The sequence below is a fragment of the Ceratotherium simum genome, chromosome 2 (assembly GCF_057802395.1).
Source record: "Ceratotherium simum simum isolate JZ-2026a chromosome 2, ASM5780239v1, whole genome shotgun sequence".
Classification (NCBI taxonomy): Eukaryota; Metazoa; Chordata; class Mammalia; order Perissodactyla; family Rhinocerotidae; genus Ceratotherium; species Ceratotherium simum.
In genome coordinates, this window is record NC_141901.1 from 45,100,469 (window position 1) to 45,128,203 (window position 27,735).

Genomic DNA, 27,735 nt, shown 5'->3' on the forward strand with positions numbered 1-27,735 from the left:
TGCATGTTTCAGTAGTTTTATTTCTCCTGTGAGACTCTCCCATGCTGTTGCCCCTTCTTCCTACACTCTGGAACAGAGCCTCTGATATCTACCCAGGCTCTGCCTAGAGCTGGAGGTCTAGGATATCTCTAAGGGTCCCCTTCCCCCTCTGTCTTTAGTGTCCCCAGAGGGATTAGGAGGCTCTGTCCTCTTTCCCTGGTTCATAGGGGAAGGGGCTTCCCTGTTTCAAACGTCCCTTATAGGGGAAATAGAGATCCAAGTTTCACTTCATCTTTTTCAGGCAGCTTTGTTTCCTGTCCTAGGGCTGGAGTGGGAGAGAGGCCTCAATCCTCAGCATTGCTTCTCCACCAGTAGTTTGGGGGTGGGGTGGTCTCAGAGTCAAAAGCACTCTTGGGAAAGACTGAAGCCTGAGGATTGAAAAGCGTTAGTGCAGATGAGCAGGGTTAGAAAGCCCGTTATCTGTCATTTTCTCAGTCAGCCATTTTACCGAGGTGGGATGTGCCGGGCTCAGGGCTCTCAGAGCTTCCCCTCATCTAGCAGCTTCCTGAGACCATCACAGATCTTGCCAAGGTGCTGAGTGAAGTCAGGCCCATAGAGGGCTGTGAGCAGGCCCGGATCAGAGAAGTGATCGAACACGTGGCGGATGCGGCCGTGTGACTTGGGGGTGAGGTGGTGCTCCACCAGCTCCAGCAGCATATCCCGGCACTCAGTCAGCAGGCCGGCCAGCACGGCAGCCTCGAAGGTGAAGTCCACCTCACCAAAGCTGAGCGCTGTCATGGCACCTTGCCGCAGCTTTTGGCGAAAACGGTCAGCCAGAGCCAGCTCACTGGGGCCAAAGCAGCCACTGCGGTGCAGCACAGCCACCTTGACAGCCACCTTGATCAGGTCCTTGATAACCCGCTGGGCCTGGGGCCGACTGCGTGTGTACTCTTTGGACACACGGTAGAGCTCATCTAACACCTCACTGCTTGTATCATCGATGAAGAGATGAACCACAGAGCGACCTGCCATCTTACTCAGTAGCTTTTTCTCCGCTTGCAGTGCGAGACTCTTTGAGCTGAAGGACTCCATGGTTCCTGGGGGGGTAGGGTATATGGTCAGTCACTAGAAGAAAGACCACAGGCTTCCTTAGAAAGAAAGAAATGGCTTTTCCCCTTTCTGTCTCTTTTTTGGTTTCTATCGCATCATTATCTTTATCATTTTTTTCCCCCTGCCCCCTTCAGTCCTCTATGCCTTGTTCCCATTTTTTTCCTTTAGTACTGTAGGAAATCTTGATTTCCAAAATAGCCCAGAGGAGCAGTAATAACTTTGGCTGGAGGAATGAGGGCACACAGGAGGCTAGCCCACCACAGGTTAAGTCTTAAGAGGAAGTAGGCTGTTGCTGCTACAATGGAGAAGATGAGGCTTACTTGGCAGATAATTCTTACAGCTACCATTTTTGGACGCTGACTGTACCATACATCTATGATACACGTATTATAGGTATACTATAGGTATTACTATCCTTGTTTTACAGCTGAGCAAACTGAGGCTTACGTTAAATAATTTACTCAAGGTCAAATACAACTGTTTTTCTCACTCCAAAGGCCCGTGTCAGCTAGTATGCTGTACTGCCTTTAAAGAAGTGAGAAATAGGGCCGGCCCAGTGGCTTAGCGGTTAAGTGCGCGCGCTCCGCTGCTGGTGGCCCGGGTTCAGATCCCGGGCACGCACCGACGCACCGCTTCTCCGGCCATGCTGAGGCCGCGTCTCACATACAGCAACTAGAAGGATGTGCAACTATGACATACAACTATCTACTGGGGCTTTGGGGAAAAAGAAATAAATAAAATTATTAAAAAATAATAACTAATATTTGAGCTAATAATAATAATAATAACTAGTATTGAGAACCTACTACCTGCTGACTGCTTTATGTGAATTATCTCAGTCTTCCCAACCCCTTCTAAGGTAGATATACCCCTTTGGCAATGAGAAAACCGAAGCTAAGAGAAATTAAGCAATTTGGTTGAAGTCACTAGCAAATGATAAAAATGGGCTTCGAATCAAATAATCCAAAGAAACCTCCTTCCCTGGGATGCTCTCAATGAGGTTGAAGCACACTGAGGAAGCATGAGAAACAAGCACCTCAAGAGGGGCAGGCGGTACAGGAGGTCTCAGTCTTCTTCTAGGGCTGAACTGGACCCTCCTGGTGGCATATCAGCTGCATATATCCAGGGTTCTCTCCCCATGGTCTTCGCCTGTGATTCTTCTGGTTGTTTTGCTTCTTACTTCCCCCTCCCCTGCTCTGCAGGATGTGGCTGTGACCGCAGTGAGGAGCAGCCTCGCCCTCTCCCCCAAACCAAAATGGGAGTCTGAAGAGGCAGGGGAGATGGGTAGCTGGGGGGGTTTCTTCCCCAGCTGAATCAGTCCACTGGGAACCTGGAACCTTGCTTTGCTCCCAGCTTTGCCTGGGGCTTTCTGAAGCATGCGCCACAGCCGGAAGAGGAGATTGCTCCATGTGAGCCTTCCTTCCTCCTTGGCCTTCCTGTTACCCAGCTCTCCATTGCCCCTGTTGCCATCTCACAGTTAGCCCACTGTCCTGTCGCTCTCTCCCTGCTTCAGTCTCCCTTTTACTCGTCTGGTCCTCTGGTCCTGCCTTATGATCCTCTGGCCTTGCTCTCCCTTTGGCCCTTACGTCTACCTCCATGTCTCCTAAGATTTCCCTGCATCTCTCAGTACTCTGTCACATACCCATATCCACCCCCATGCCTCCGCCCTGCCTCCAGCCATCTCAGACGGTCTTTCTTTCTGAGGCTGCCTTGCCTCAGGGAAAACTGAGCTGGACCTCTCCACTGGGGACCCAAGAATTCTATCAAGTGAGAGTTTCACAATATGGAAAGTTCAGGCTGACAGAGCTGGGACTCTTCTGGCCCTATCACCCCTAAAGCCGCCCCTTGTGTCATTGCTGGTCCCTCACCTGCTGCGCTGGATGCCAGTCTTGCCTTGGATGTTCCGGGAGAGCTGACAGAATGGAGAAGCTCCTAAGTGAGAGGCCCTTTGGCCTGGCCCCACCCCTCAAGCCCCGCCTACCTACTCTCTGCTCAACCTCCGGTTCATCACACTGTCACTGAGAAGGTCTATGGCTCAAGAGCCTCCTAAAAATAAGACAAAGGTCAAAAAGAAGAGAATTTTGTAGGCAATAGTCTTGATTCTTTGAGATGAGGAGGAGGGATTGTTCATCCTCTCAAATTGTTTGTCTGCCTCTGTCTTTCCTTGCTGACCACTTCCTTGAGATCTTGTTCTCCTTATATTCCTGTGGTACTGGGGAGGGTGTAAAGTGCAAATGGCTGGGGTGAGGGTCAAGGGAAAGTTCTGAAGATTAAGCTGGAGACCCCAGAGGCAAGCCAGAGACCAGCAGATCCGAGTGTGTTCCTAGAGTCTCCAGGGAAGGGTGGTGGTGCTGTGGGGCAACGTTACCATAAACATAAAATTCCAATGCCTGGCTGGGTAAGGGTGGCACAGAGAGTCCCCACCCTTAATACTGGAGAGAGGAAGATGCTGGGGCCAGGGCTGCCAAACCAGATATGACCAGCAGGTGTCAGCACAGCATTGAACCACTAGAGGAAACAAGCCCACTTACTGTGCTTCCTAGCTGCTAAAGGGACACAAAAATGAAGGTAAGTCACAGTTCCTGAATGAGGCAAAAATATTTACCCTCAGGAATCTTACAGCCTAGTCAGGGAGATAAACTTAGGCATACATAACTGTAATACAAGAGAAATGATGTCATTAGCTTTAATAGAAGTTTAAAGAATTATGAGAGTACAGAGAAGTTTAGATTATTTCTGATAGAGGGGCTGAAGAGGTAGACTTAGAAAGATGGATTCAACTACCATCTGGTCTGCAACTTATGATGGTTCAACTTACGATTTTTCGACTTTAACATGGTGTGAAAGCGATACGCATTCTGTAGAAACCATACTTCTAGTTTTGAATTTTGATCTTTTCCTGGGCTAGCCATACGCAGTACTCTCTCTTGTGATGCTGGGCAGTGGCAGCTCCCGTCAGCCCCGTGATCACGAGAGTAAATAGGGATAAACTTATACAACCATTCTGTACCCATACACCATTCTGTTTTTCACATTCATTACAGTATTCAATAAATTACATGAAATATTCAATACTTTATTATAAAATAGGCTTTGTGTTACATGATTTTGCCCAATTGTAGGCTAATAATGTAAGTGTTCTGAGCATGTTTAAGGTAGGCTGGGCTAAGCTATGATGTTTGGTAGGTTAGGTGTATTAAATGCATTTCGACTTATGAAGTTTTCAACTTAACAGTGGGTTTATCAGGACGTCACCCCATCAGAAGTCAAGGAAGATCTGTATTTAATAGGCAAAGATGGAGAAGATGGAAATTACAATAAATCTGTAATTTATTGAATACTGTAATGCTTCCTAGATGATAGGGATAAGCATAAGCCATACCATGAATAAAGATAATACAGGGCATACTCTGGACGTGGTGATTTATTCTATATGTCTGGACCATAGGTTCTTTGAGAGATAAGTAAAGAAGGAAAAAGACCAGATCATGGTAGACTTTAAAGGAGTTGCTCAAGAGTTCAGACTTTTCCTGTAGGCAGTGGGGAGACATTAAAGGTTTTTGTTCAGAGGAGTGAAATCATTAGCTTAGTGGGAATGGGTTAGAGGCTCCAATAAATTTTTAGCTGAGGAAGCGGCATGCTTAAAAGGAAGTGATCAGGGGCCGGCCCCGTGGTGTAGCGGTTAAGTGCACGCGCTCCACTGTTGGCGGTCCAGGTTCGGATCCCGGGCGCACACCGATGCACCGCTTGTCAGGCCATGCTGTGGTGGCATCCCATATAAAGTAGAGGAAGATGGGCACAGATGTTAGCTCAGAGCTGGTCTTCCTCAGCAAAAAGAGGAGAATTGGCATGGATGTTAGCTCAGGGCTGATCTTCCTCACACACACACACACACAAAAGGAAGTGATCAATGATACAGCTTGCTTAAGCACAGGATGAGAACTGATGAGAGACCTTGGGATTTGGTGATTTTATAAGAAAGAAGTTCTACCAGAAGAGGCGGATTGGAAAGTTGGCTGGTTGTGAAAAGTTGAAGAGTAAATTGACATTCAGAAGTCGAGGCAGTCAGCATACTACTGACTACAAAACAATTTGTTCTCCTCCTTGAAGACAGTGGTTGGGTCTTGGCTCCTTTCTTACTCCCACCTCTCACCCCAGGGTCCAGAGCTGAGAGTCCTTGATACAACTTGGATTGGGAAATGTTAACAAGTCCTTTAAGGAGTGTACTGACAAAGCGATGAAGAGAAATGGAAAGGTAGCTTAAGAGGATGGGGAGCTGAATTGAGAGAGGGACTATTTTTAGCTTGGAGTTTGAGGACTCCTATAGGCTGGGAGGAAGGAGCCAGTGGAGAGGGAGGCTTAGAAAATGCAAAGCAGAGGGAATGGCTATGGAGTAAGGTGTGGGGGCAGATGGAAAAGAGTGGACTACGAGTTCAGGGGAGGCAAGTGAGAGGAGAGAACAGGAGCTAGCATGTGTTGAGTACACTCTGCTAGATGTTATATAAATATCTCATTTAATCTTCCGATACCCTGGGCTGGCCTCGTGACTTAGCGGTTAAGTGCGCGTGCTCCACTACTGGCGGCCCAGGCCCGGATCCCGGGCGCGCACCGACGCACCGCTTCTCCAGCCATGCTGAGGCCGCGTCCCACATACAGCAACTAGAAGGATGTGCAACTATGACATACAGCTATCTACTGGGGCTTTGGAGGAAAAAAAATAAATAAATAAAGTTAAAAAAAAAAATCCTCCGATACCCTTATGAATTAAATGTCACTGTATCCTTTTTGCTGATGAAAAAGACTGAGGTTTAAAGAGGTTAAATAACCTGTCCCAAAATTAGAGAGCTAGTAAATGGCAGACTGAGCACCTTGTGTGATTCCCAAGCATATGCTTTTTCTGATAATTACTTCACAAGTTTATGAGGTAATAACTTCAACCTCATAATGAATGTCTCAGCCTTCTATTTCTGTATGCTCTATCAATTCACTGATCACACACTCTGAGGATGATAGTAGGTGGGACTACCAAAATTACAGGAAAAGTAATTAAGTCCTTTTTAAAAGAAATGTATAATCTAATTGGAAAATAAGAAGAAGAGTGAAAATACAAGATGCAAATACAGTAATACTTTCTGAATCCAAAATTCTGCTCCCAACTCCTTACCAGTTTACATGTCCAGCTTTACCTCTTGTCTGTCCCTTGTATTCTGCTCTAGCCATGTTGTAGTTCTCTCAGTTCCTCCAATACTTGCCATGTTTGTTTCTCTCTCTCTCTTTTTTTTTTTTTGTGAGGAAGACTGGCCCTGAGCTAACATCTGCCAATCCTCCTCTTTTTGCTGAGGAAAACTGTCCCTGGGCTAACATCTGTGCCCATCATCCTTCACTTTGTATGGGACGCTGCCACAGCTTGGCTTGCCAAGTGGTGTGTTGGTGCGTGCCCAGGATCCGAACTGGCGAACCCCAGGCCGCCACAGTGGAGGGCGCACACTTAACCACTTGCGCCACCAGGCTGGTCCCCTCTCTTTTTTTATATATACAATTTTTGTGTGTGTGTATGAGAAAGATCGGCCCTGCACTAACATCTATTACCAATCTTCCTCTTTTTTCTTTTTTCTCCCCCAAAGCCCCAGTACATAGTTGTGTATCATAGTTGTGGAGTTGTAGCTCTTGTATATGGGAAGCCGCCTCAGCATGGCTTGATGAGCAGTGAGTAGGTCCGTGCCCAGGATCTGCACCTGTGAACTCCTGGCCACCGATGCAGAACGTGAGAACTTAACGGCTCTGCCATGTTTGTTTCTATCTCTCCCTCTCCTTTCACCTCTTCCTGTGCTCCAGATTTGCCCACTTCTTGTCTCTCTGCCTGGAACTCTCTTCCCAGGCATACTGCTTCCCGGCCTGGTTAATCCCTATGCATCCCTCAGGTCTCAACTGGAGTGTTGTATCTTCTGTGAAGCCATCCATGACTCCCTAAACGACATTAGACCTCTCTGTTACATAGTCCTATAGAACAGCATACCTCCTCTATTATAATAATCATTCTTCACTGTAATTTGTGATTTTCTTAACTGCCTCCCTACTAGACTATCAACTCCATGAGGGCAGGGATTATGCTATAGTGCCTGCCCAGTGCCTGGCACATACTATGCTGAATAAATATTTGCTAAAAGAATAAATTCAGAACACACCCAAGAACCAGGAGATAAGGAGGAGATGGTAGCAACATAACAGTCACATGTAATAATGTTCATTTACTTCACTCATGGAAGTCTTTATTTTCTCTTAATCTATACCCATTTCTAGTAATCTTCTCCAAACCCACAGCGCATAATTAGCAGCAAATTAAAAGAGGAAAGAGGAGCTTTTAGAAGCAAGAACACTGATAACAATGAGAATTAACACAGATAGGGTCGGCCCCGTGGCTTAGCAGTTCAGTGCGCGCGCTCCGCTACTGGCGGCCCAGTTCGGATCCCAGGCGTGCACCGATGCACCGCTTCTCCGGCCATGCTGAGGCCGTGTCCCACATATGGCAACTAAAAGGATGTGCAACTATGACATACAACTATCTACTGGGGCTTTGGGGGAAAAAAAAGGAGGAGGATTGGCAATAGATGTTAGCTCAGAGCCGGTCTTCCTCAGCAAAAAGAGGAGGATTAGCATGGATGTTAGCTCAGGGCTGATCTTCCTCACAAAAAAACAAACAAACAAACAAAAACAAAAAGAAACACAGCAAGGGAAGACTAGGAAAACAAAAAAGCAGACAATTGAAATTGTAGCATTTTTGGCCAGGTAGAGGAGGAGCAAACAGTATTAACTATATATATTCTAGACTTTGGAGTCCTCACTGTTTTCCTGGACAGTTAAGTTCACAGTGCTTCCTCTGAGTAAGCAAAAAAAATAAGTTAAATGATGGTATCTTAAATGTATGAAACACAAATTTATAAAACATTTCACCTACTTCATCTTATTTGGTGCTGTGGAGTAGGCAGGCAGGTAATGTGTCCACTCACAGATGACAGACTCAGCCTTGGAGATAAGTGGTTTATCGAAAACCAGACTCTAGAGGGCAATCTGGGTCTCAATGACCCGTAGTCATGCTCTTCCCACTATATAATCCACAGAAAATTAATAATACCTTTTTGCATAATCCCTATTTGAAACAGTTAAAATGAAAATATTTTGTACTTAATTGGATAAACCTCAGTTATCTGGGAAAATATTCAGAATGGAACATTCCTGTGTTTCTGCTTAGCTGAGGTTTTACCATGGTTAGGATCAGTACTCTTATATCAGTTCAGGAAGAGAAAATTCAGTGTGATTTGAAGCAGTCAAGCGAGACTTCAGCCTGACATAGCTGGAGGTAGTTCACATCTTTGATGCGTTTATTCCTTCCTCTACTACTATATGCCAGGCATTATAACTAAGTGCTGGAGATAAAAGGTAAAAGACAAGCTTCTGGTCTTTAGACTAAGTGGTAAATACCTATGAAAAATCCAAATGGAAGTAATAGGCAATTGTATAGTAAGTTTAGAGCTCAGGGGAAAGACCCAGTTGAATACCTAGATTTTATGGTGAGCAGCATGTGAACAGTTATTGTAACTGTTGGTATGGATTATCTTGACCAATAAGAGTGTGTAGAGCAAGAAGAGAGGGCTAAGGACATAATCCTAGGGAACACTAACATTTAAGGAGAGGTCAGAGAAGGCTGAGAAAGAGAGGGCATATTAATAGTTAAGTGAAACAACAGACAAACACTAGTGACAGAGATTGGATTGGTGGTTACCAAGAGGGGAAGGAGGGTGAAAGGGATGATTAGGCACATGTGTGTGGTGATGGATTGTAATTAATCTTTGGGGGGCCGGCCTGGTGGCGTAATGGTTAAGTTCGCGCATTCTGCTTCACCGGCCTGGGGTTCGATGGTTCGGATCCTGGGTGCGGATCTACTCACTGCTCATCAAGCCATGCTGAGGCAGCATCCCATATAGAAGAGCTACAACTCTATAACTATAATACACAACTATGTACTGGGGCTTTGGGGAGAAAAAAGAAAAAAGAGGAAGATTGACAACAGATGTTAGTGCAGGGCCAATCTTCCTCAAAAAAAAAAAGAAAAGAAATAAAATATTAATTAGACTTTGAGTAGTGAACATGATGTAATCTATGCAGAAATAGAAGTATAATGATGTACACCTGAAATTTATACAATGTTATAAACCAATGTTACCGCAATAAAAAAAAAATAAAAATAGTTAAGTGAAGCCATTGATTCATTAAAATATATATATATTTATTAAGCCCCTAGTCTCTGTCAAGAGCGAGAAGGACCCAGGAGCCAAAAGAAGAGAGCATTTCAAGGAAGGAGGGGTCAACAGGGTCAAATGCCATAAAGAGGGCAAAAAGATAAAGACTGAAGAGCTGTTCATTGAATGTGACAAGGAGGTCATTAGTGGCCTTGATGAGAACAATCTCAGCAGATTGATGGGGGCAAAAACTAAAAGGATTGAGAAGTGAATGAGATGAGGGAAAATGGATACAGCAAGTATAGGTGGCTCTATAAGTTTAGCTGTGAAGGGAAGAGAGAAATTGAACGATGGCTAAATACAGGCAAAGATTAAGGGAAAGTTCAGATTTTTTTTTTCTTTTAATCATGGGAGATATTTGAGCACGTGCATATGCTGAGGGGAAGATGTCAGTAGAAAAGGAAAGGTTAAAAATAAGGGGAGGAAAAAGGATATGAAGACATATGGAGTGAAGTCCCTAAGTAGGAGGTATAGAGTACAGATTTATTCAACCATTGTGTTAATAGATAACACCTGCCTTGTGCCAGGCACTGTGCAAAATGCAAAGGATACAGTGGTGAGCAAGACAAACATAGCTAGGCCCTGTCTGCAAGGAGTTTAAAGTGGAAACCTTGGATAGGCAATATGGATGCCTTATCTACCAGGATGAGAGGGATGTGAGGATGCAGCTAAGTGTCTCTGTAGAGGCCAAAAAGTTGGTGGAATTCTCACTTTATTACCTCTGTTTTCTCTGAAGATGGATGTGGGTTATGCTAAGATGAGCCAAGGAAGTGATGAGGAAAGGAACTTGAGAAAAAAGGCAGAAGTTTGAAATAGCTACTTGTAGGGATTGGGAGGGGGTGATTTTCCAACCTTGGAGATCTTGAATTTATTAAAGGCTCCAATCTGTGGGACTGTCTCCAGAAGACCTTGGGGAGTAGGAACAGAAATCATTTGGATTTGTCCTTTGCAAATAGCTCTCAGATTCATCCATTTCTTTCCTGACTGCCTCTCTCCCCTCATCCTTGAACCTCCCTATTTTCTTGCTAGTAGGCCTCCTTGTCTTCTTGCTAAAATAAAGCATTTTGACAAGTAACACCCTTATTCAAAAACTTAAAATGACATCCTATTGCTTGCTATCAGATTACTTTAACCTACTCACCTAGGCATTCCAGGACTCAAAATTTGTCTCCCTCTTCCCCTTTACTCTGCTTCTGACTAGTATCTTTCTTACACATCAGTCACACAGGACCTTTTGCTATCCATGCTTCAGGCTCCAAGCTCACCAAGTAAAAGCTTTTGCTTAAGCTATGTTCCTCTTTGGAACATTTTCTCCTTTCTTTTGCACCAAGCTGACTCCCACGAAACTTCTCAGGTCCTCCATGATAAAATGTAGCCAACATCTTTCCCTGTAGTCATCATGAAGAACAATTATTGTCTTTTCTTTCCTTTAGGAATTATGTTCAACGTAGCATTTTATTTTTTTGAGACTTGGTATTACTTTTTAATCATTTAGTACGTGTAAGTCTTTTTTTAATTCAAATAGATGGTTATTTACTTAAAGACTGGGACCACACCCCACAGTGGATTGTACCTGAAGTAAGTGCTTAATTCATATTGGATTGAATTGAGATTTTAGTTGGGCCCTAAAACTTTAAATGAATTACACCTAATCCCCATTCACTAACCTATTCAATGAGCACATATTTGAGTACCCAAGCCCTATGCTAGGAGCTGGGGAGATTTCTTTCAACCTCTGAGTGCCTCTATATTTTAAGGTGTCTTTCTCCTAAAACCTTTTTCCAGCCTTTAAAACAGCCCCAACTGTCCACTGAATTGCCTTGGACCCAAGACCCTCAGCAGTTAATCTGTAAGTATTGTTCCATTGTTTCTGAGTCTGTTTGTCTCACTGGTTCACCTGGCCTCCCATCTCTGTGTCTGTGTGTGTGTGTGTACGTGTATGTCTGTGTGTGTTTATGTCTCTTTCTTACTTACAGTGGGGCTTAGCCCAGTCAGTGATGCTACCCACTCTGATCTCAGTCCAGTAAAGACTGGCCAGAAGTAGCAAACCCCTGCCCCTCCTTGCCTCCTGTCCGGAGACCAGGATGTGGGGGCCAGGGGTGGGTTCAGGGGAGATGCCCACTCAGATAAAACTATTCGAGAACGCCAATGTCTCCCAGGCCACCCACTATCCCAGGAATTTTGAGACTGTCTTTTGTCCCAGCCCCCACGCAGGGAAGAATCTAGCCAGCAATACCAAGGTGGGAGCCAAGCTGTGCTCTCTGAAGTAGCCTCATTCTTCCTCCCCGCTGACGTTCCCAAAATCAAATGGTCTTTATGGAGGGTGGAGATGGAGAAGGAGCAGTTTTGCTATTTGGAGGGATGTCCAGGGCCCTCTGGGGAAAGATAGGACATCACTAATCCTGTATCTGGAGGGGCAGTAAGGCTATGTGAGGTTTGGGCAGCTGGTCACTTTCCCTCTCTTTCAGGTCTCCATGTTGCTCCTCTTTCTGTTTGATTCTCTGAGTCAGTTTGTCCTGATTTCCACATCTCTCTTTTGGCTTCAGCCCCACTCACCTGTCCTTTTCCATCAACCAACAGCCTGCCTGCCAGCCACCCTGGCTTCCTGACTCCTTAACTCCCAGCCTAGTGGCCCAAGCTCATCCTGCTTTGACAGTAGGGGTGGAGGGGAGGAGAGGATGGGGACAAGGAAAACCTCTTGGTGACATCTTCCTTTCCTTTCCCAGGCCTCAAGCCCTCAAGTGCATGCTAGGCCTTCCTTATCAGAGTCAGGATGAATCAGAGGAGGCACATGGAGAGAAACAAGGGGTTGAGGTAAAAAGAGTGGAGAGGAGTAACAGAGGGTTAGGGCAGAGCAGGGGAGAGGCGGGAGACTCCCCAGGGAACAGGGTAGCCAAAGCCATTGGGGAGGAGAAAGGAAGGAGGGAGAGTCGTGCCGGCTCTGACAGCCCAGACCAGCCGAGGTCCCCAGGTTTCCTGTCTGTCTCTCCTCCCAGCTTCTTTTTCTTCCTCTTTCATTGTAAGATTTCTCCCCAGGGCCTCTCCATGTTAAAGCGTGTGAACGCTCCTCTGTCCGGGTCTCATCGACCGTCCGTGGGTCTCTCCATCTCGCGCCTGGCTTTGGTCTCCAGCTCAGCCTCCCGGCCTGGCCTTCTCAGTGGGCGGTGCTTCTGGCGCCCCGCCCCCGAGGGGCACTATTGGTGGAGAGGTGTCGAGAAGGCGGTGTCTAGCGGGCCTCCGAGAGCCGGATTAGTTGCCGCGACCCCGAGGCGGGTCTGGCCGGGAGGCGGGCGGGGCGGCTGGGGCCCGGCCCAGAGCTCCGGGCGGTCGCATTGTTTTCCTCCTCGGAGCCGCGGCGGGAGTGGGGGCTTCCAGTGGGACCCAGGGCTCGCCCGACCCGACAGCGCCCCGGAGACCAGATCCAAGATCCATCCAATTCGGACGCTCATCACATCTCGCCAGAGCCCCAACCACGGACTGCAAACTCGGCGCAGTGCAGGGCCGCTGCCGCCCGTTGCGGTCTCGATCCCGCTGCCCCGGATCTCGGAGCAAGTACCCCGGAGCAGGGATGGGGCTGCAGGGTAGAGGGGAGGACAGGGGCGCCGCAAGCTGGCAGCAAGCTTCCAAAGTGCCAGAGGGACCCGGGAGGGTGCCAGCGGCTGTGTGCCTGGCTGTCAGAGAGGGTCAGCGGAGTTGGGGTGCGCGGAGAGGAGAGGGGACCGTGGCCGAGCCCAGTCACTGTTCTGCTGGGCGCAGGGTCTGGGCGCTTCTTCCAACCGGGCTTCTCCGAGTCGCGTCCTCTGGATTGGGAAGCGCGAAAGGGGATTATTTGAGGTGCGCACCGTACAGCGAGTGGAAAACCTGGTCCCTTGCCTCCCAGCAGGGAAACTAAGGCTCTGAGACCCGCGGAGAACTGGACCCTCTCGATGCCCCTGCAGGGATGGGAAAGGGGACGCGTCGTTCCGGACTTTGGTGTCACGGCTGCACCTCTGTCCGTGTGCAAGCGGCAGTCTGAGCACCTCCCAGAGGGTTGGCTTGGGCACAGAGTCGGGGAATGCGGCCCCCGGGAAATATCAATTCCAGTGCCCATCTCCTTCCTTCACCCCACTCGCTCTGGGGCTTTGTTAGACCGAGGTCTCTCAAGGAGGAGAGCTGAACTTGCGACTGCATCTCGAGCCCGCAGACCCCGCTCAGCGCTGGCCTCAGGCCCGCCCTCGTCGGTTCCCTGCCTCTGGCCCTGTTTCTCTGGCCTCAGAGACCCGCCTCCGCTCCCCAGCCCCCGCTCCCATCCCCACTCGATCTGAGCCTGCAGGCCCCTCCAGCCCCTCCTCCCGCTAACGTGGCTCTGGGACCCGGTCCCGGCCCAGACTCTGCTACCCGCCCCTCTCGGAGCCCCAGATCCAGCGAGGGGGAGACACGTCGAGCCCCTGGCCCCAGGCCCACCTCATGCGAGGCTCTGGACACCTGGATTATTCTCGTTGGGGGTTAGGTGGGGAGGGAGTGTAGGTCCGGAGCCTGGGGCTGAGGGTGGGGAAAATGTCTTGGAGAAGGGAACGCGTCTGTTTTGCGAGCCTCCTCAGCGCGCCCCCTGCGCCCCCAGAGGAAGGTGGACTGGGGCGGACGACCAGCCCAAGGGCTTCCTGCTATTGTCCCCAGCCCCGACTCCCCTTCTCCATCCCTTCCCCAGCCCCCGCTAGACTCTGGCTATGACCCCGGCCACTCCCCAAAGGTAGCTGCGGGGACAGGAGGAGAAAAAAGGGCTGTTTCCTCTTCCCAGCAAGGGGAGGACCCAAGAGGGGGAGAAAGAGGTCGTCAGGCCTCCCCCATTTACTTTAGATGAGGGGTATGAAGCAGTTGGGATTGCTCCCAGCAGGGTAAGCCTTTCCCCAGGCCAGGGGTGGGATGGGGGCAGCTCACATGCTGCTTCTTAAAAACAGCTATGGGAAGCCCTCTTAAAGATATGTTATAGTTAAGTCAAGGGGGCCAATGCAAAGGCCAACCAAGTGTTTTTAGAGGCTGGACTAATCCAGCCTAAGGTGGGGGGTGGGGTGGAGAGAGACTGGGTGGGAGGGAGGCAGGGCCTGCTGTCTCAGGGAAGAAGCAAGGGGCTGGGGGTGCTTGCTATCAGAGCATTTTGCCTAGAAATGAAGAGCATGTAAATGAGATGCAAATTAGCCTCTATTGTCCCCAGCTAGGGCGCTTTTGCTAAGGAGGCTGCTAGATTCTGAGGGTTGTAATGTAGGAGTGGTCATCATGCCCCACAAACTCTCCCAGTCACCCCTTTTCCCAAGACTGGTCCTGCAGTTCCAGGAGTTTCTTGGTTGGGACCAGCCCCAGCCCCTGCCCCTGCCCTCACCTCTCTGGGTATGAAGTGGCCAGCACCTTTGTAACCAAGCTCAATGTCACTCCTTCCCACCCTCAGCCCCACCCCCACTTCCAGGGAAGCATCTTCCCCACCCTAACCTCACCCTAACTTCTCCTAAATTTTCACATTTACTTTTAAGGGATGTGGTAAGGAGGTGTAACTCAGTCTCTTCCCTCCTTCTGTCCCTTCTTCCATCAGGTCAGAGATTTCCTATCCCCTTCAAACCCCTATAGGAGTCACCACCCCAGGTAAGGAAAGGACAGCAGCTCCTGAGGGCAGCTGGCATGGCCTGGGAGCAGGAAGAGGGTCTGGCTTTCTCCCCACTTGTCAGAGACAAAAGTTGTTTCCTGGGTGAAGATACCAGTTGCCTAGGGCAACTTGGGGGGGGAGTAGGAGGGGGAAGATGAGACAAGCTGTGTCCCTTTCTCTTCCCCTGGGAGCACCAGCATCCAGAAACATGGTGGGGGGGGGGGTAAGGCTTGGCCTTTCAGCAGCAAAGGGTCGTTAGCTAGCTGACTGCTCTGCCCCTGTGAAGGGGGTCATCATTAGGTGTTCCTACCCCTTCCCCTCCTCCAGCTCTCTTGGGACCTCATCTGACGTCAGCCTCCCCACTAGTGAGGCTGCACTGGGGGTGGTGTACACTTGGGTCCTGGCTCCAAGAGTAGAATTGTTGGGGAAATGGAATGGGCTGGGCTTGGAAGCCCAGGGTCTCTTCTTCAGAGGACATGGTGGGATGGGCAACTAAGGATTAGTGAAGGATAGCTGTCTGCTCATAGAAAGAAAGGATTCTCACCCTTCCTGACCTAATTTCCAGAACCTACACAGCCCCTCGCTTCAATTTCAGGGGAAGGCAGGCAGGTAGCTGGTGTACACCTCCCACTGTGGGTCCCAGCCAGGGTCAGGTTGGTGGGAGGAAGGTGGATGACGGATGGGAAGGAGGGCTGTCTTACCGTCCCTTCTACCCATATCCATCTTTTCCTGGACTCTGGGCTACAGCTGCCTGCCTGTCATTGAATTATTTATATTTCCATTTCAAGGCAGCCCAAAGAGGGAAGGAGGGAAAGAGGTACATGTTCAGCCATTTCTCCTCACCAGTATAGCCCTTTTTATCCCTGGCTCCTCACAGGGGGTAGGTCCGCTCTTCCCCCCATCAAGTACATGCACTGGTTCTTAGGAGCCAGGGAGGGAACAGGGGGCTAGAGAGGCTGGGAGGGGGCACAGTGGTCGGGCAGACAGCTGCAGTCAGAGCTAAATTTAGCCTCTGATCTGGCTTTGATGCAGATTCATTTTTGGCTAAGACAGCCCCCCCAACTCCCCTCCCTACCCAGCTTCTCCCTGGCAATGGCAAGGGCCCCTGAAGTGTGAGCTTAGACCAGGCCAATGACCCCTAGGCTGCCTCCCCCCACTCTGTTCTTCGTCAACCCTAGAGAGGATGATGGCTGCCTCACAGCTGCCTCTGCCTGGGCACAGCGCCTGCGTTGCTCCCAGGGTGCCATGGGGGTCTGTGAGGGAGGGGGAGGCAGACATGGTGCCCTCTTCCTCCTCCCAGTGCCAAGGAGTCACTATTTATAATTTTAAGGCTTTAGTGTCTAATTATAGCTGAGAAGGGGTTAGCAAGAGGGGGGCCAGGAGGTGTCACCTACTGAATGTCCCAGGCCCAGTGAGGAGAGAGAGGGAAAGACTGAGAAGGCTGGGAGGGGGAGCGGGTGTGTCCTGTCCTTACCTGGGGTCATGCTGGCAGGCCTCACACCAGCCAGTTTGGGCCAGTTGGAGAGGGAAGAGCCTTGAGTGACAGTGACAGCAGGCTGGGACTGAGGCAGCCAGAGAGGGGGTTCTTTCTCCCACTCCACAGGGTCTTCTGGGGATAGACCAGGGGGTGGGGGGAGCCCACCTGCATCAAGGATAGAGCGAATTTGGCCCCTTCCCCCACTCTTCTGTCTCCTCTTTTAGGGCCAGCATATGGGTGAGGGGGCACCCCCTGGGGCCTGAGCTGCCCCACACAGGATGCTCCGTGCCCCCTACTTCATGCCCTTGCTGCTACTGCTGCTGCTGTTCTCACTTCCCCATACCTGGGCAGCCTTTCCCCAGGACCCCCTCCCTCTGCTGACTTCTGACCTGCAAGGTGAGTGCCCCGGCACCGGCACCACGCTCCCTCTGTGTGAGCTTAGCACTCAGTCTGGGCAATTAGACACTGAGACCCCCCTTGTGGGAGACAAGGGGCAGGAAGGCTCTCAGCCTCAAGGAAGCTAAGAGCCTGACCAGCAAAGAGAAACAGGTAGAGGGAGCTGGCGCCTCAGGCGAGTCACCTACTTTCGTCACTTCAAGGCAGCATCGTTTGGGGGTTAAGAACACGACTCTCGCCAGACCAAACCTTGGCAGGTTTGAATCCCTGCTCTGCTGCTCACTAGCTGTATGACCTTGGTCAAGCTATTTAACCTTTCTTTGCCTCAGTCTCCTCATCTGCAAAATGAAGATAATAATAGTATTCTAGGGCCGGCCCTGTGGCTTGGTGGTTAAGTGCGCGCGCTGCGATGCTGGTGGCCCGGGTTCGGATCCCGGGTGCGCATCGAGGCACCACTTCTCCGTTCATCCTGAGGCCGAGTCCCGCATACAGCAACTAGAAGGATGTGCAGCTACGACATACAACTATCCACTGGGGCTTTGGGGGGAAAAAATAAAATAAATAAAATCTTTAAAAAAAAAAAAAAAATAGTATTCTACCTCAGAGAGTTATTTAGGGATTAAATGGTAATTAGAGGTAATACATGTAAAGTGCTGAGAACACTGTCTGGCACAATGTAAGTGCTTTATATGTGTTCGCTATTATTATCAGCTACAGAATGAAAGCTTGGGACTAGTTCAGTGGTTCCCAACACCTCTATTTTTTTTTTTTTTTGTGAGGAAGATCAGCCCTGAGCTAACATCCATGCCAATCCTCCTCTTTTTGCTGAGGCAGCCTGGCTCTGGGCTAACATCTGTGCCCATCTTCCTCCACTTTATGTGGGACGCCGCCATAGCATGGCCTGACAAGCGGTGCGTCCGTGCATGCCCGGGATCCGAACCCCGGGCCACCAGCAGCGGAGCGCATGCACTTAACCAGTATGCCACGGGGCCGGCCCCCCCAACACCTCTTACCTCCCTCTCCAACACTTGTACCACTGCTAAGCCTAGATCCCACCATGAGGGAAACCATAAACCCACTTTTTGGGAAAAGAACTTTTATCTATTTGCCGGTTCCTATTAGATATGTAAGATTTAGAGTAATTTTAAGGATGAAGGAACTGGAGTTGGGTTATTGGGAGCAACTGGTGGGTGATAGATGAGAATAGCAAACGCTGGCATGTGCCAGATACACTTCTAAGCACTGTAGGAATGTTAAATCCTCTCTCCCTGAGCTCTGGCTCCCTTTGAGTGCTGATGACTGTGGTTTCCATGATCAGGCTAGGTGGATGCTGGAGTTGGTCAGAGGAGGCAGAAACCTTGGAGGGCTGAGGTGGCCTGTGAAGAGCCTTGAGGGGAGGGTGCAGAGGGCTGGGAGACATGGGGTGAGTAAATGCTCCGATTGGGACAGTGTACATTGTGGGAGCGAAAGGGAATCGCTAGCCCTAAGGCAGTTCCAAGAAGGGACTGGGCTCAGCTCTGGAGTCAGACAGACCTGGATCTGAAACTGGTTGCCTGCCACTTCTAAGCTAAATGAGCCATGCAAATTCCTTAATGGCTTTAAGCCTCAGGCTCCTCACCTGTAAAATGGGGCCAATGTTACTACCTACCTCATAGGGTTGTTGAATTAAATGAGACAATGCATCTAAAGTGCTAACATGGTGCTTGGCAGAGGTTAAGTGCTCAGAGTTAGCCTGTATTATTTTTATTAATAGCCTTATTAATAGCTTTATTAATATCTCACAACTCATCTCACATATTCACTATGTCCATGGCTGGGTTTCATCTGGTTGGAGAGGATGTTGAGGGAGTGCATGGTATCCTGGCTGGCCCTCAGCACCCACCTCTCTACACCCTCTAGGTACTTCCCCATTATCCTGGTTCCGGGGCCTGGAGGAGGATGCTGTGGTTGCAGAACTTGGGCTGGACTTTCAGCAATTCCTGACCTTGAACCGGACCTTGCTAGTGGCTGCCCGGTAAACTGGCTGTGGCACAACTGTGGGGCAGACATGCATGCTCCTGGGCAGACATGGGACCTGCACGGCCACTGCAGCATCTTGCAGGGGACACATGCAGGTGTCCAAGCCATGGGATATGGAATGCCAAGGCATGGAGTAAGGGGGAGGTTGGAGGCAGGAGGTCTGCACTCTTTGTCCCTGAGCAGCTGACCATGGGCAAGGCAGGGGCTAAGGAGCTCAGGTGGGGTGCCTTGGCTTGGCTCTGATCCCTCCTTACCTATCCTTTCAGGGATCACGTTTTCTCCTTCGATCTTCAAGCCCAAGAAGAAGGGGAGGGGCTGGTGCCCAACAAGGTGAGGGGCTGTGTGAGAGGAGGTGCAGGCATGGAGATGCTGCTGGGAAAGGTGTAACGGGGTCAAGTGGGTGGGAAGAAGAATCCAAAAGGAGCCATCATGTAGCTGGGGTCCAAGTCGCCCCACGATTTTCCCTCTTCTACTTCTCCTTGCAGTATCTAACATGGAGGAGCCAAGACATGGAGAACTGTGCTGTGCGGGGGAAGCTGACGGTGAGGAGTGGAATGAGAATTTCGAGGGAAGGAGAGTACCCTGCCTCCAGGCTCTGTCCAAGTGGAATATCCCACCCACTTCTCCTATCCCAGGCCACAGAGGAAAATGTGAAGGAAAAGGAATTAATGATTTTTAGCTTCCTTTACATGCCTCACAAAAAAGAAAAGTGAGGCTCCAAGAGGCCAAAGAACTTGCCCAAGGCTGCAGGGCTAGCAAATAGCTTCGTTGGGACTTTATCCCACATTGCTCAGTGGCTCAAGGGGAGTAGCCATACTTCCTGTGACCCCCTGTCCCAGTCCCAGAGACTCTTGTCACTGACCTAGAATTCTGGGTTCTCTAGGACGAGTGCTACAACTACATTCGTGTTCTCGTTCCCTGGGACTCCCAGACACTCCTTGCCTGTGGAACGAACTCATTCAGCCCTGTGTGCCGCAGCTATGGGGTACAAAGGCGAGGGTGGGGGGTCAGGATGGAAGCGGGAGGAGAACCCAAGATGGGCAATCAGTTTGGTGGGGACAGACCAGGGAGGGTGGGGGAATGGGAGTGCCCAGAGTGCAGGGGTCTAGAAGGGGTGGGGGAAAGAGGCAAGGGGACATGAGGAAGTGGGCTATGCAGCTAGACTCCAAGACCCCCAGGGTTCCAAGAACCTGCTCCCTCTGCCTCCAGATAACTTCGCTGCAGCAGGAGGGTGAGGAGCTGAGCGGGCAGGCTCGATGCCCCTTTGATGCCACCCAGTCCAATGTGGCCATCTTTGCAGGTATGCACCTGGGCATGTGAAAAGCAGACATGTGGCTGGAGGGAGCTCCCACCTTAGCCCCTCTCCCAATTTGGTCTTTTCCCCATGCTCCTGAGTGGAGGGTTGAGTCAGGGGCCAGGTTCAGGCCAAGGTGGGGGCAGGAGGTAGGAGGTGGGAGGCCCAGGGAGAGCCAGGATACAGATCCCTAAGCCCTCCCCTGACCCCACCCTACCTACCCCTCCAGAGGGCAGCCTGTACTCAGCCACAGCTGCGGATTTCCAGGCCAGTGACGCTGTAGTTTACAGAAGCCTTGGGCCTCAGCCCCCACTCCGCTCCGCCAAGTACGACTCCAAGTGGCTCCGAGGTCAGGGTGGGCCTAGGGGAGGGAGGCTGTTCTTGGGGAGGAGGTGCAGGGGGAGGGACTGTGGCAGGGAGCAGGCAGGTGGTGGTAGTGTGCGTATATGCGGAGGAGAGAGGCTGTGGGGCCAGGAGTTTCTGAGCAGGTATAGATTCTCTTCCATACCCTTTCCTGTCACTCCCCCCTCAGAGCCATACTTTGTTCATGCCTTGGAGCATGGAAACCATGTCTACTTCTTCTTCCGAGAGGTCTCTGTGGAGGATGCCCGGCTGGGGAGGGTAAGGAGGTGGGCACCAGGGGCGGGTAGCAGGATCCTCTGCCGGATCCTGAGGAGCCAGAATCAGGGGAGAGCTCCCAGCCTTAATCTCCACAACACAATCCCCTGGACTCTGAGCCCCGAACTGGGAGGAGCCCACAGCCCTGTGCCCCCACATTCTGCTGTGTCCCTCATCCTTGACCCAGATTGACCTAGCACACCACACCCTTCCTTTGCTGTGCCCCTCATGTTGGTGTCTTGGTGCTCTAACTCACCACATTCCTCTCTCCTCCTACTGGCCCTGTGGCGCTCTCACCGTTCTCCTTGTCCCCTGACTCTCCTCCCCTAGGTGCAGTTCTCCCGTGTGGCCCGTGTGTGTAAGCGTGACATGGGTGGCTCACCTCGGGCCTTGGACCGCCACTGGACATCCTTTCTGAAGCTGCGGCTCAACTGCTCTGTCCCTGGGGACTCTACGTTCTATTTTGACGTCTTACAGGCCTTGACTGGGCCTGTGCATTTGTATGGCCGCTCTGCTCTCTTTGGGGTCTTCACTACCCAGATCAATAGGTTGGTACTAGACTAACCAACGTGGCCCAATCTGTCCCCTGCCCTACCAGTGTCCAAGCTTCCCTCTCAAAGCCTACTGATGGGGGCAATGAGAGGAAGCTCCATTCAAAGCCAGTTTGCTGTTCTGCCCATCTTTTTTCTTCCTAGCATGGCACCCAGGGGCTGCCCCACTCACAGGCTCCACTCCCTAACATGGTGCACGAAGGGTAGCTGCCATGTCTCACCTGGGAGGATCTGTGCTGTCTCTTCCAACACCTAGTCTGCATCCTTTTCTGGCTCCCTCAGCATCCCTGGCTCTGCGGTCTGCGCCTTCTACCTGGATGATATTGAGCGTGGGTTTGAGGGCAAGTTCAAGGAGCAGAGGAGTCTGGATGGGGCCTGGACCCCTGTGTCTGAGGACAGAGTCCCCTCCCCCAGGTACCCAGCATGGGGGTCGCTTTTGCGGGGGCAGAAGCAAGCAGTGTCTGCTCCCAAGATGGGATTATGAGGAGAGGGTAAGGTGTCCAAGGCCTGGGAGGGGCCTATAGTAGGCTGAAGTTGGACTGGAGAGCTGTAACAGGGAAGGGAAGCAGTAGTGTGAGTGTCTAAGTGTAGGGGGAGCAAGGGTTACCAATCATGTTTGGGAGCAGTGGGGGAGTGTCACAGAGCCTAACTTAGGCCCAGCTCCCTGCCCTAAGCCTGCCCCTTCCCATGTGCCCACCAGGCCAGGATCCTGTGCAGGAGTAGGTGTAGCTGCCTTGTTCCCCTCTTCTCGAGACCTCCCTGATGATGTCCTGACCTTTATCAAGGCTCACCCACTGCTGGACCCCGCCGTGCCACCTGCCACCCATCAGCCTCTGCTCACCCTCACCAGCAGGTATGGGGCTAAAAAATACTGACCACTGCTTTCCCCTCCTCGGCCACTCTCCTTCTCAGACCCCACAAGGTAAATCATACTAGTGGGAGGAAGAACTCAGGAAAGTGGAAGGGAGGGCTGGCCCCGTGGCTTAGTGGTGAAGTGCACGCGCTCCGCTGCTGGCGGCCTGGGTTTGGTCCCGGGCACGCACCGATGCACCGCTTCTCCGGCCATGCTGAGGCCACGTCCCACATACAGCAACTAGAAGGAGGTGCAGCTATGACATACAACTATCTACTGGGGCTTTGGGGGAAAAAAATAAAATAAAATTATAGAAAGTGGAAGGGAGAGAGCTAAGAAGGAAACCTTGGGCTGGGGGAAGGGCCCAGGAGTGGGTACCAGGATACATGGGCTGTCCTTGAAACACTCTAGCTTCCATTGGTCAGGTTGCCCTGACCTGAGGCCTATCCCTCCAGGGCCCTACTGACCCAGGTAGCTGTGGATGGCACGGCTGGTCCCTACAGTAACACCACAGTTCTATTCCTCGGCTCCGATGATGGGACAGTGCTGAAGGTGTTGCCCCCAGGGGGGCAATCTGGGGGACATGAGCCCATCCTGTTGGAAGAGATTGATGCCTACAGCCCTTCTCGGTGAGGCCTTTGTCTGGGGCAGCCCCCCCACCCCCCAGCAGAGGAGGGATGGGTTGTGAGGTGTAGATGGGGATGTGGGGATGGGTTGGGATCTGCAACATCAACTTCTGCGGGGCAGAAGCTCTGGGGTAGAGAGAGGGGCTTGGCGAGAAGCTGGGCAGTGTGGTGGGGCAGGAACCCCAGCCCCATGAGTTGAACCCAGTTGCTTGTGCACCTCCCCACCTTCTGTTTTTAACTTACCCGGGGAAAAAGGAGCCTCACCTGTCCCAGCTCTCATTCCTTCTGGCCTCACCCTAGGTGCAGTGGGAAGCGGGCAGCCCAAACAGCACGGCGGATCATAGGGCTGGAGCTGGACACTGAAGGTCACAGGCTCTTTGTCGCTTTTTCTGGCTGCATCATCTACCTCCCTCTTAGTCGGTGTGCCCGGCATGGGGCCTGTCGGAGGTGAGAGGGGCCCGAGGCCAGGCCCTGCCCCGGCAAGCTCCCTGGGCCAGCAGGAGCACAGAACACAGCCATGGTGGGTGGCAGAGTGGTTAGGGGGAAGTTGCCTCAGCATTCTGCAAGTGGGCAGTAACCAGGGACTGGAATAGGGATTGGGGTGGATAGGATGGGAATATCAGGCTAGGAGCCTCCTGTAGGCCAGTGTGAGAGGAGAAGAGGCAAGGGAATGGAATGTGACTAGAGTGGAGAGGGTCCCAGCCTCACATGACTCAGTTTTCCCTAGGAGCTGTCTGGCTTCTCTGGACCCATACTGTGGATGGCATAGCTCCAGAGGCTGTGTGGATATCAGGGGACCTGGTGGGTAAGTGAGGGCCCCCCGGATCTCCTGAGGAGAAAGTTCCCCACCACTAAGAGAAAGCTGAGGGCCAGGGTAGGGGATGGGGGCAAGATGTATAACTGATTGAGCCACTTTCATTTCCTCCTAGGACTGATGTGGATCCAGCTGGGAACCAGGAATCCATGGAGCATGGTGACTGCCAAGGTAAACAGAAGGGACGGCTGCAGCTGTAGCCATGGCTGTACATGGCTCTGATGGCCACAGACACCATGCCAGGCGTGGGTTTTTTTCTTTCTCTTCTTCTGTGGCACAGTCACCCCCATCAGTTCTTCATGAAGCTTCCCCTATCCCTATCTTCACTCTCTCTCTCACTTCTTCATAGATGGAGCTACTGGGAGTCAGTCTGGCACAGGGGATTCTGCTTATGGTGAGTCCTCTTGTCCCAACTTCACCTTCCCTTGCTCAGCCCACACTTACCCAAGTCTCTGCCCCTTGGCAGCAGCAGACCAGCACCCTGGACACCCTCAGAGAGTCTCAGAAAAGGCTTAGCATCCTCCAAATACCCAGCATATAGCTCAGTGCTTGGCACATAGTATTGGGTGCTTAATAAATAGTTTTTGAACAAATAAATGAAACAATGTCCTGCATGGTGAGCCCTTCCCCATGCCCAAAGGAAAAGAGAGGCTGGAGTTCTGGATCTTTGGCTTCCAAAGTTGGGGGGACCTCTGGATGGATGTCAGAGGTGAAGAGCAGGAGCCTCACTGGCTCTGACCTGGTCTCTGTCACCAGTGCTTCTGGGTCCTGGCCCTTCCCCTGAGACCCCCAGCCCCCCCAGTGATGCCCACCCCCGGCCCCAGTCTTCCACTCTTGGAGCTCACACTCAGGGTAAGGGGGCTGGCTGGGAGGGATAGGAGTGAAGTGTGGGGCTGCTGATTCGTGAAGAATTCTAAACCCCTCACTGATCCGTGTTTGGTGCTCACTAATGCCTGTTTGGAGCCTCCCCTCCCCAGAGCTGGGCATCCCAGCCGCCTCCTTCTGCACGGGCAGAGTTTGGCAGTTGCTCTTGGCATGGCTACAGGGGCCAGAGCTGGGATGCAGACTCCTCGGGCCCAAGCTCTAGCCTGTGTGTGAGGGGTAGTGCGACGGGCTGTGTGTGTTGAGGGGTCAGGGGAGGTGACTCTTGAGGAGGATCAAGGCTGTGTCGGACTGAAGCTGAGCAGCAGGAGAGAGGTGAAACTTCGGAACTCACCATCCCACGCCCGCCCGCCTTCGCTGAGCTTCCCTCCTCCCTCTCGGTCGGCAGGCGTGCGCCGGGACCTCCCCCCAGCCTCTGCCTCCCGCTCCGTCCCCATCCCACTCCTCCTGGCCTGTGTGGCCGCAGCCTTCGCCCTGGGCGCCTCAGTCTCTGGCCTCCTGGTTTCCTGCGCTTGTCGCCGCGCCCACCGACGTCGGAGCAAGGACATCGAGACTCCAGGGCTCCCGCGCCCTCTCTCCCTTCGCAGCCTGGCTCGGCTGCACGGGGCCGGCCCAGAGCCGCCGCCGCCGCCGTCCAAGGACGGAGACGGGGCGCAGACGCCCCAGCTCTACACCACCTTCCTGCCTCCTCCCGAGGGCGTCCCCCCGCCGGAGCTGGCCTGCCTGCCCACCCCGGAGTCCACGCCGGAGCTGCCGGTCAAGCACCTCCGCCACGCCAGGTGCCCCTGGGAGTGGAACCAGAATGGGAACAACGCCAAGGAGGGCTCGGGCCGCGCACGGGGCGGGAACGCGGCTAGCGGCCCCGCGCCACGCGTGCTGGTGAGGCCGCCGCCGCCCGGCTGTCCCGGGCAGGCCGTGGAAGTCACCACCCTGGAGGAACTGCTGCGCTACCTGCACGGCCCGCAGCCGTCCCGGAAGGGGGCCGAGCCCCCGCCGCCGGCCGCTCTGACCTCGCGGGCGCTCCCGCCCGAGCCCGCCCCAACCCCCACCCCCACCCCCACCCGCTTCGCTGGCTCCAGCCTCCTCCCCCGGGAGTGTGTCCCGAATCTGAGGCTGGACGTGCCCCCCGAGGGGAAGTGCCCGGCCCCCATCTCCCGGCCCGCGCTCTCCGCCCCCGCTCCCCGGCTCGGGGTCGGGGGGAGCCGGAGGTTGCCCTTCAACACTCACCATACACCCCCCGCCCTGCTCACTCGAGTCCCCTCGGGAGGCCCCTCCAGGTACTCCGGGGGTCCCGGGAGACACCTCCTGTACCTGGGCCGGCCTGAGGGGTACCGGGGCCGCGCCCTGAAGAGGGTGGACGTCGAGAAGCCTCAGTTGCCCCCAAAGCTTCCCCTCGTCGGGCCCTCCTCCCAGCCGTCCGTCCTTAACGGCAGCCATTTTAACTTTTAAAGGGAGCTGCTCCACGGCCTCTAAGGCCGTGAGCGTGGACGCATCTCTACGGACAGGTCACCTCCCTCTTTTCTTGTTCCACACCTCCAGCCCTCCCAGACTCTGAGAGTCTCCCGGGGTCCCTGCCCACCTCGGGCTTATTTATTGACTGTCGACCGCCCTTCCCCCTGTCCTCAAGAGAGGAGTGGGAGGTGAGAAGCTCGCCCCCTCAGTGAACCAGCTTTTCGGGGGGAACTGGCACACTCCCACTCCCCCTCTCTCAGCCAAGCTGCCTTAACTCTCCCCTCCGGGCTTCCTCCATAGCCTGGACCCCAGGCGGGCCGCGAGCGGACGAAGGGGCTGGGGCCACTGCGTGCGTTGTGTACAGAGTTCTCGGGCCTCCTGGGATGTGCCTCCTCCTACTGTGTAGGAGCCCTCACTTCCCAATACAGCTGTGTCCCAGAGCCGCTGCCTGACTTTACTCGCCGAGGGGCCGGGGCCGGGCGGGAAGCGGTCGACTCGCTCTGAGCGCCTTGCCCCTGAATCTCTGCCTTCATCTTGGCCTTGAGCTCTCCGAGTAATTGGGATGGCTGCAGTCCCACCGGGGTTAATCAGGAAAGGTTTCCTGAAGGAGGCAAGCGAAGAAATGGTGTGGGGAGATGAATCAGGGCTCAATAGTGTTTATGTGGGGTCGGGGAGGCCACCAGGAGCACGTTTCTGAATGGAGGTAACAGGGACTTTTTCACAGCCTGTTCTATGGGGTGTGGGGAGGGTATCTTTGGAGAAATAAAATGAAGCTGCAGCATAAGTGACTTACGTCTCACATCAGGAAATCTTGTCCTAAAGAGAATGTGGAGAGTCTGGGTCGCATGAGGGGTACACTGCAGAAAAGCAAACGGGGCCGGCCCTGTGGCTTGGTGGTTAAGTGAGCGCGCTGCGATGCTGGTGGCCCGGGTTCGGATCCCGGGTGTGCATCGAGGCACCACTTCTCCGTCCATCCTGAGGCCGAGTCCCACATACAGCAACTAGAAGGATGTGCAGCTATGACATACAACTATCTACTGGGGCTTTGGGGGGAAAAAATAAAATAAATAAAATCTTTAAAAAAAAAAAAAAAAAGAAAAGCAAACGCATCACCCCTGTTGGAGAGAGGGGTTTGCCCCAGCAGTACCCCGTGGCAGGGCGGAGGGGGTGACGAGAGTGCATACTTCATCGCACGCATGCGTAGCCTCCTCTCGCGAACTCGCCGGCCGCACTCGAGCCTCCCGCGAGCGGAGGATCAGCCAGCGTGTGGCTGTTGTGACGTTCCTCTGGCTGGGGCTGGCTGCAGATACCTGTCCATTACCCCCGGGGGCCAATGGGAGGGACGAACAGGACCGCCTGCCCCGCCCACTGCCTTGCGCTAAGGACGGTTAAGGCTTCGCGCCGGTGGTGGCTGCGTTTGTGGATTTACAGGCTTTTATGCCTGCGTGTGGCCGGAGTATCCGCCGAGTTGGAGGTCTGGGCCGCCCTCCTGCTGGCGCCGCCTGGAGACCGGACCAAGTTCCTCAGCTAAGGAAGCCTTGCGAGTGCTTTTCCTCCCCGTTCGCTGCCTAAATGCCTTCGGCGGGAAACGGCTGAGAACAATTTGGCGAAGAACCCTGAGATTGTTTCTAGCTTCGCTCTTTATTACCTGTGATCCCGACAAGTCAAAGCTCTGCCCTAAGCCTCCGTTTTTTCATCTACAAAATGGGGTTGTTTGAGAGGCTCAAGTACGATAATGTATGTAAAAACGCTT

The 27,735-nt window shown here is 52.5% G+C and overlaps 2 protein-coding genes across 7 annotated transcripts; one reads left to right on the forward strand and one right to left on the reverse strand.

Moving 5' to 3' along the window:
* Nucleotides 1-2: 2 nt before the first annotated feature.
* On the reverse strand, nt 3-3,047 carry TIPE2 (TNF alpha induced protein 8 like 2). Of its 2 annotated transcripts, none has more exons than XM_004435989.3 (2): nt 2,958-3,047; nt 3-1,076 (listed from the first exon to the last, which is right to left on the reverse strand). In XM_004435989.3, the coding sequence occupies exon 2, from the start codon at nt 1,069-1,071 to the stop codon at nt 517-519; it is 555 nt and encodes a 184-aa protein (XP_004436046.1). In that variant the 5' UTR covers nt 1,072-1,076; nt 2,958-3,047; the 3' UTR covers nt 3-516. The 2 variants fall into 2 exon arrangements, with proteins under 2 accessions (XP_004436046.1, XP_087299730.1); XM_087443604.1 differs by having other exon boundaries at nt 3-1,104; nt 2,958-3,032.
* A 9,635-nt stretch (nt 3,048-12,682) lies between these two features.
* On the forward strand, nt 12,683-25,981 carry SEMA6C (semaphorin 6C). Of its 5 annotated transcripts, none has more exons than XM_087443509.1 (20): nt 12,683-12,938; nt 14,950-14,999; nt 16,702-16,873; nt 18,773-18,887; nt 19,159-19,222; nt 19,378-19,434; nt 19,776-19,877; nt 20,102-20,192; nt 20,416-20,535; nt 20,719-20,807; nt 21,135-21,352; nt 21,638-21,769; nt 22,056-22,208; nt 22,664-22,837; nt 23,135-23,281; nt 23,562-23,639; nt 23,764-23,819; nt 23,998-24,042; nt 24,405-24,500; nt 24,919-25,981. In XM_087443509.1, exons 3-20 carry the CDS (start codon nt 16,756-16,758, stop codon nt 25,977-25,979), a joined length of 2,916 nt encoding a protein of 971 aa, XP_087299635.1. In that variant the 5' UTR covers nt 12,683-12,938; nt 14,950-14,999; nt 16,702-16,755; the 3' UTR covers nt 25,980-25,981. The 5 variants fall into 5 exon arrangements, with proteins under 5 accessions (XP_087299635.1, XP_087299627.1, XP_014647287.1 ...); XM_087443501.1 differs by having other exon boundaries at nt 12,683-12,934; XM_014791801.2 differs by lacking the exon at nt 24,405-24,500 and having other exon boundaries at nt 12,683-12,934.
* The last annotated feature ends 1,754 nt before the right edge of the window (nt 25,982-27,735 follow it).